Source organism: Trachypithecus francoisi, unplaced genomic scaffold (genome assembly GCF_009764315.1).
Source record: "Trachypithecus francoisi isolate TF-2019V2 unplaced genomic scaffold, Tfra_2.0 Lachesis_group3, whole genome shotgun sequence".
NCBI classification, from domain to species: domain Eukaryota; kingdom Metazoa; phylum Chordata; class Mammalia; order Primates; family Cercopithecidae; genus Trachypithecus; species Trachypithecus francoisi.
In genome coordinates this window covers 90,134,395-90,141,816 of record NW_022681468.1, presented here as the reverse complement: position 1 = coordinate 90,141,816, position 7,422 = coordinate 90,134,395, and the positions used below count along the sequence as shown (strand labels likewise).

Sequence of the window (7,422 nt, the reverse complement as noted above, 5' to 3'; positions counted from 1 at the left end):
AAGTACGTATTAAAAATTCTGAAATCAAGTACAACGAAATTATATATCAGTATTTCTTTGCATTTAACTCCAGAGTGGATCTGCAGGAATCAAGACCAACCTCATGCAGAGAACTTCCTGAAGAAATATTTAAAAATTAGTAGACTGGACTTTAATTCTTCATGTGTAGTGTCTACTTTTGAAACAATACATTTTAAGTTTAAGATTCTAATAAATTTCTTTTTCTGTTAAATCTAGGAACATCTAAAACTGAAACTCTTTGTTTAAAAATCAAGCTGAATTTCAGTTAAAAAAAACCATCCCATTATATGAATAACTTTCTTAGGTAAAACAAGGTTTATTTTCCTTCTATACAACTGACTCTGAATTGAGCTAGAAATTTCCAAGGAGAAAAATGATGTAGGAAACAACTTTAGAAAAAAAGGGCTAAGTTTCCGTTATGATAGCTTTTGACTTGTTTTCAGCTCTTAATTTAAAAAATTATTTACGAACGATGGATACACGTTCTAATGCAGAAATCTTTTAAAATTAGAGAGTAATAAAAGAAACCTACTACCTTCGTTTACATCAGGTCCCCTCTTACCATCCTACCCGATTGTTTATGAGACAACCACTTCTTATCTCGACAATTCACAACTCTTTTATTAGCCATCTTAAAAGAATTTATTATTGACCACATTAAGGGCGACACATGGTCCAATCACTGTTTGTAAAAGTCCACGTATTTCAAACTCCTCTCTCCTGCCATTGCTGGGCTGTTTCCCTCTTTGAGGACCTGGTCTCCGCAGCATTTATTCATTAGATGGCAGTCCTAGGGAAGTCTCGCTTTGGGGAACCTCCCCTCCTGCACATTCAAGAAAACCACCGCGGAGAGTTAGGGTCGGTACTGGTTTCTAGTCACTTACGTAGCAAACGAAGCAAGAGGAACGTGCCCGGGAGGACTCAAGACAGGTGCGGGTGGGTTTCCGCAGTAGCCGCTGATCCCGAGTGCATGCCGCCTGTTCCCGGGTAGGGACCGCAGCCAAGGGAGGCTTCCCGGCCCCAGCCTCCACCCCCTTCTCGGGGCCCCGGACACGCCCCCCAGCTTCGGAGCCCCGCAGCGTGCACGCGCCCCGGCCGCTCCCCGCAGCCGCCCACGTGGTGGAGCCCTGAGCCGCGCGAGGCCGCGGAGAGCGCTCGGGGCGGGCCGCTGGTCCGGGAGGCCCCGCCAGCGCGACCCAGCCGAGTCAGTCCCCAGCCCGGGCCCCCACATTTCCTCCCCCGGAGGGAGGGAGGCGACTCTCCGCGTGCTGCCCTCCCCGGCGCCCGCCGCGCCCTCTGGCGGCCGCCGCGGGGACGCGCCCTGGGCACGCGGGGCCGCCTGTCTGGGCCCCCCTTCCGGGGCGCGGGGCCCGAGAGGGGCGGCGGGGTCCTCTTTCCTCGCACCACTCCGGGCCGAGCCACGCGGGCCGCGCCCTTCCCCCTCCGCTCCCCGCGATCCCCGCAACTCCGAGCTCCCCGGTCGCAACGCCGCGGGTGCCCCAGCCTGGCGTGAAAGTGCCCGGCGTAGTAGCCAGGGGGTCCCCTTTTTCCCAGGTGCGCCCCTTCCGCCACGTTCAGGCATTCCAGTACATAGCGAAAAAAATGCCGCATGCACGCACTTATTTATTTTGCAACAGCTGCAAGGAACAATGAAGCTTTTCAAGAACCAGGGAAACGCGCTTTCCAGCCGCGCTGTTGTTGTTTTCAATGAACCTCTCCCAGCACCGCACTCCCCGCCCACCCCGCCCCTCGCCTGCCCACCCCGCCCCTTCCCAATCTTTCGCTGCCTACCCACCCCTACCCCGCCGAGACCGGGTCGGCGGCGGGGGCACTGTTTTTGGAGTCGGGCAGGAGGGGAGGGCGCGTGCGGGGTGGCCGGCGCAGTGCTGCACTGGTGGGGGCGGGAGCGGGTGGGCACGCGCGCGTTTCTCTGTGCGCGCGCGGGAGTCGGCGGGGCGGGACATGGGGGCGGCGCCTTGCAGTCTCGCGCCCCACGCCTGGGCTCCGCTCCGCACGTCTTGGGGATCCCGGGCTCCGGTTTTTGGCGCGTGCCGGCCTGGGCCAGGCCCTCGGCGCGCCGCTGCTGCGGCGGTGACCGCTCGAGTGTGCGAGCGGGCGCGTGTGCGCGGAACCGGGCGCGCGCGCGCGCGAGCCCCCAGTGTGTGGCGGCGGCGGCGGCGCGGCGAGGCTGGGGCTCTTGTTTACCAGCATTAACTCCGCTGAGCGGAAAAAAAAAGGGAAAAAACCCGAGGAGGAGCGAGCGCACCAGGCGAACTCGAGAGAGGCGGGAGAGCGAGAGGGACGCCGCCAGCGAGCCTGCCCGCGGCCGGCGCTCGCAGACCCTCGGCCCCGCTCCCCGGACCCCCCCCCCGCGCCCTCCACGCCCCTCCCGCGCGGGGGCAGCTCCACGGCGCGCCTCGCCTCGGCTGTGACCTTCAGCGAGCCGGAGCCCCCGCGCAGAGCCGGCGGCGGCGGGCGGGGGCCGGGCGGGGGCAGCGCGGGGCGGGCGGCGGCGCGGAGCCGGGCGGCGCGGCGGGAGTGCTGAGAGCGACGCGGCCGGCCCGCCGCTTTGTGTGTGTCCTGGATTTGGGAAGGAGCTCGCGGCGGCGGCGGCGGCGGCGCTGAGGGAGGAGGCGGCGGCGAGCGGAGCCCGGAGGAGGAGGAGGAGGGGGAGCCGCTCATTCATTTGACTCCGGGTTTCTGCCTCTCGCCGGCCTCGCCTGCGACCCGGACTTGGGGCGATCTTGCGAACTGCGTCGCGCCCTCCCGCGGCGGAGGCTCGGGCTCGGGCGTCCGGCCACCTCCCGCGCGGCCAGGGCCGGGCTTGTTTTTCCTCGCCGAGGCAGATTTGGGCTTTGCCCCCTTTCTTTGCAGTTTTCCCCCCTTCCTGCCTCTCCGGGTTTGAAAATGGAGGCCGACGACGCCGACAGCCCGCCCCGGCGCGCCTCGAGTTGCCGACTCCGCCGAGCCCTGGGCCGCTGCTGCCGGCGCTGAGGGGCTGTCCCGCGCCGCCCGCCCCGTCCGCGCACCCGGAGGGCCCCGGCGGCGCCGCCTTCGGAGTATTGTTTCCTTCGTCCTTGTTTTTGGAGGGGGAGCGAAGACTGAGTTTGAGACTTGTTTCCTTTCCTTTCTTTTTTTTTCTTTTCTTTTTTTTTTTTTTTTGAGAAAGGGGAATTTCGTCCCAAATAAAAGGAATGAAGTCTGGCTCTGGAGAAGGGTCCCCGACCTCGCTGTGGGGGCTCCTGTTTCTCTCCGCCGCGCTCTCGCTCTGGCCGACGAGTGGAGAAAGTGAGTATGTGCCCGCCGCCCGCGGCCACTGCGGGAACTTTTCCTTCGAGGGGCTGCGCCCTGTTTGCGAAACCCGAGTTGCCACCGTCGCAGCTGTCGGGCCCCCGGGCTCGGGAGCGGCGGGGCGGGGCACGGGGTGGCTCTGCCGGGAGGGAGGCTGCGGCGGACCTGGGATCCGGGCTCATTCGTCTGGAGTCCTGCGGGCCCAGGCTCCGCGCATCCCCCGTGCTGGAAGGGCCTGAGGGGCTTTCTCTCTCGTCGTGCCGACAGTCCTGTCCCCCGGCTAGGCTCGAGGACTCGGTAGGGAAGTTGGTGCCGGGGCGAGCTCCGCGGGTTCCCGGGCCCCGCGACCCGCACCTCGCCCATCCGGAGCGCACGAGCCTCTCCGCACATAGCGCTGATCCCCTGCGGCGCGAAGGCAGCGGAGACAGCATCCTGGGCCGTAACGTGTCTCCGCTGCTGGGGCTGATCCGGCAGTGGGGAGCAGGCATCCGCCCGGCCCGCGGGTTGCGAGTTGCCCTTGAGGGGGGAAGTGCCCTGCGGAGAGGCCCCGAAGCTCCTGGATATGTCTCCAAGCGCCTGGCGCTGCCTCCCGACGCCCGACGTGCTTTTCCCCTCGGGCTCCTCGGGTTCCTGGCCTTGCCCGTTACTTTGGCCCGCTCCTCGTTGGGTTACCTGCCCCTGGCGTCCCGGGGCTGGGCGGTGGGGTGAGGGGAAGCGCTCTCTGGGCAGCTCCCCGGGGAGTGCGAGGCTGGGAGTCTTCCTCAGCTTATCTTTTACGGGGAGTGCCACTGGGCCCCCAGTTCAGAGGGCTCTGGGATGGTCTCTCAGTTTCTCCCGGGCAGGGGGATGGAGGGTTGCTAGGGCTGCATCCGAATGTGCGTTGGTGGGTGTGTGGTCGGAGCCGACGTGCATTCCGACACACGTGCTCGCAGCGCGGGGTGTAGTCGTCGCCTCACGGGGACACCGAGACGCCCGTGCCTGGCGAGAGGTGTCGTACGCTGTGGGTTTCAGGAGCGCCAGGGTCTGCGGCGGTGGGGGAAGGGTGTTGTGTTTTGCGAGCGCGGAGCCCTGGCCTTGGTTTTGTTGTGGGCGGCGTCGTGTCGCCCTCCCTTGTGCCGCCCCGCACTTCCTTTGTACGCAGTTAATAAGCAGTATCGTTCCATACTCGCTATGTTTTGCAACCTGATAGCTTTTGTTTTGGTGGTGTTGGGTGGGGGTAGGTAGGGTAGCGCGGGGATGCAGGGAGTGGGAACTCCCCCCAGTGTGTACGGCCACAGGAGGTGGGGGTTTTATTCTCAAAAAATTGAAAGTGTGGCTTACTGGTACATTCAAGATGGTAGGGTAATTTGAACACGATTAAAAGTTTAAATGTCGCAGAACTGGGACCGGGAACGGTGAGGGCGTGTTGGTGAGTAATGGTAGCCGAAGGTATGCAGGTGGTGCCGACTAACTTCGAAAAAAATCACGACTGAGCCTTCAAGAGTGAGGGGGAGAAGTAGGAGGCAGCGGAGGTTGTCTGGCCCCATCACTGGGGCAATTCAGAAAGGCTGTTTCTATAAACAAATCCTTAAACGTCTCTTAAGAAATGAGAGCGCGACGGAACGAGAGCAGATCGTGGTTCGCGTGTTTACTGCCGAGTGGGACGCGAACTGGGGCCGGACCTTCCACAGATCTGGGCTCTCATGCTCTTTGTTTTCTAAACTTTCAGCGGACTCGATTGGGCGAAAGCCTTCCGGCTCCCTTTACTAAGTCGTTTAGGTGATGTTTGAGGGGGACAAAGGAGGCTTTTTTATCTTTAAATGATAAGTACGATTTAGAAGACACGGGAGAAATAATCCATTTTATTATGGTGTGCAGTTAAACTGTATAGCTTCTCTGGTTTTGTGTTTTTAATGTTAGTTCTGAAATTCAAAATAGCAGGGATGGCCTTCTCCGACGCAGGAGTCGGGCATTTTAAAATAGGCTGTTTTTCTTTTGGAGTGTTCTTCTTGAAGGATATTCTTTGTGCGAGACGATGGTTTTTGAGAACACAGACAGGAGGGGAGGGGGTGTTTTAATGTATGTTTTTACTCCATGATGCCAAAGCTTCCTCCAAGGATCCCTTTACAGTGGTTAGTTCCTTGAAACCTCATGGGTGGTCAGAAGACACCCCAAATCTCGATTATGGTTTGCTGAAGTCTTGACTGACTCAGTACCTGCCCCTCCCTCCATCTCTGAAATGTGGAGGATTAAAAGCTATGCCTGTGAACGGGCGTTCAGTTTTTAGCCGGGAAGGTGCTAGACCACTTAACTCTGATAGAAATAAGGTGCTGAGCCGTATCAGGGAGGGCATTCTTTCAGCTGTTGTCTGGTATAGAAATAAAGACAGGGTGTTGTTGGTTCAGTTGCAGGTATTTTGCTGGCGTATTGAGAGATTAGAGTTTTCTCTTTTAGTGTGATAGCAGTAGAAAGAGTGCTGTTTATCTTAGAAAACTTAGTTTCTGAAGCAAAGGCAGTCATATGGATGTGTTTGCTTTGTATCACCATAATGTGAACCAGAGCATCTAAATGAAGGAGGTTCGGAGGTTCTGTGTGATAGCCAGATAATCTGATGGCTATTTTCTTTCTAAAAAGTCAGCATGCACTTTAAATTTATTGTACCCATCTTCTTAAAAGGATTCACTCATCTTTCTACCCCAGACATCCTATTGTCAGAGAAATGTAGGTATGTGAAATGTTGGTGTTTAAAGAAGTTAGTGTTTATTACCAGATGGAGAACCCAGAAAAAGAACGTTTGAAAGAACCTAAACAGCAAATTATAGTTTAGATTCTCTAGAAAGACATAGCAAGTAAATGGTATTTTGTGGAAGGGTGGGGTTTGTGTCAGGATTTAAAATTTAAAAGATCATATGTTTGGTTTGTCGAAAATATTAGAAAAGTCCAACTCTAAGAAATATGTTAAGGTTGAATAGATGAAGCTTAAAAATATCACAAAAAGTGAAAGAAGTCAGTCACAAAAGACCACATATTACGCGATCCGGTTTATGTGAAATGTCCAGAATAAGCAAATCCATAGAGGCAGAAAGGAGATGAGTGGTTGCCAGGGGCTGGGGGTCGATGGAATGGGGAGTGACTGCTGCTAGTGGGCACAGGGTTTCTTTTTGGGGTGATGAAAATTGTTCTAAAATTAGTTTGTGGTGATGGTTGCATAGCTCTGAATATACTTAAAACCATTGGATTATATATATACTTTAAATCGGGGACTTTAATGGTATGTGAATTACATCTCAATAAACCCGTTTTGGTTTTTTTAGAGAAATGTGCTCAGGTTGAAAATAACTTGTTATGCTACCTTAAATTACATTAAAGTTATTACATATATTTGGCAGGCTGATGTCTCTCTCTCTCTCTCTCTCTCCATTTATGAGTTTTTCAGATCCGTGAGTTGCAGCAATACAACAGACTGATAATTGAAGCTTAGCAACAGGGATTCAATCCCGTAGTAGAAATGGGCAAGCAGGAAAAAAAGAATTTTGGTTCTATGTAGCTTCAGTTAGGGATTGAGGAGCTGGATTCAAAAAACACAAATGCTGGTGGAAGGCAGATTTTTGACAATAGAAACCTCAACTGAATCTGAAATGATGGTTTTTTCCAAGATAGAGCTTTGTCTGAATGGCTGTTTGTATTTCCAGTTTTATTATGTTTTCCAACAAAGAAATGCTGTTTTAAGATGTTTTAAACACTCATTTTTTGATATGCCATATTGACCACAAGTGGTTGTAAGGACTGAGGATGAACAGTTCATGTTAATGCAGTACTGTTGTTTCTTTTCTTTGTAGTTTTATTTTATTTCTTACATAGTTCCAGGGTCTGAGCAGGAGAAAGAAACTTTAGGATGCAGTAGTTTTAGGATACAGTGTTTCAGATATACAGTGATTTTTATAAAATTAAAATTCCTTACAGAACAAAAGATTTTAAAATGTGGCAAAGGCATTTTTGTTTTGAAACTGTGTGCATTTATTCAAATTTACCCTGGCCTTTCAATAGGAAAAGACCTAGAGAATAATTGTTGTTTACATTTGCTTTTCATCTTTGTCTAAGGCTTAGTTTACTAATAAAAATGTTTCCTGC

At 54.1% G+C, this 7,422-nt stretch overlaps 2 protein-coding genes across 3 annotated transcripts in view; one reads left to right on the top strand and one right to left on the bottom strand.

The window, feature by feature from the left end:
- Positions 1–644: 644 nt before the first annotated feature.
- Positions 645–2,317, bottom strand: LOC117070146 (atherin-like). The gene is made up of 2 exons (XM_033188879.1): positions 1,817–2,317; positions 645–844 (listed from the first exon to the last, which is right to left on the bottom strand). The coding sequence occupies exon 1, from the start codon at positions 2,230–2,232 to the stop codon at positions 1,819–1,821; it is 414 nt and encodes a 137-aa protein (XP_033044770.1). The 5' UTR covers positions 2,233–2,317; the 3' UTR covers positions 645–844; positions 1,817–1,818.
- An 852-nt stretch (positions 2,318–3,169) lies between these two features.
- The window catches only part of IGF1R (insulin like growth factor 1 receptor), a 318,275-nt gene continuing 314,022 nt past the window's right edge, over positions 3,170–7,422 (top strand). Inside the window, exon 1 of one of the 2 annotated variants that reach the window (XM_033188875.1) lies at positions 3,170–3,309. In XM_033188875.1, coding sequence (XP_033044766.1) covers positions 3,216–3,309 — 94 coding nt within the window. In that variant the 5' untranslated portion in view covers positions 3,170–3,215. The remainder of the gene's footprint in view (positions 3,310–7,422) is intronic. The other variant, XM_033188876.1, reaches the window with a different exon arrangement.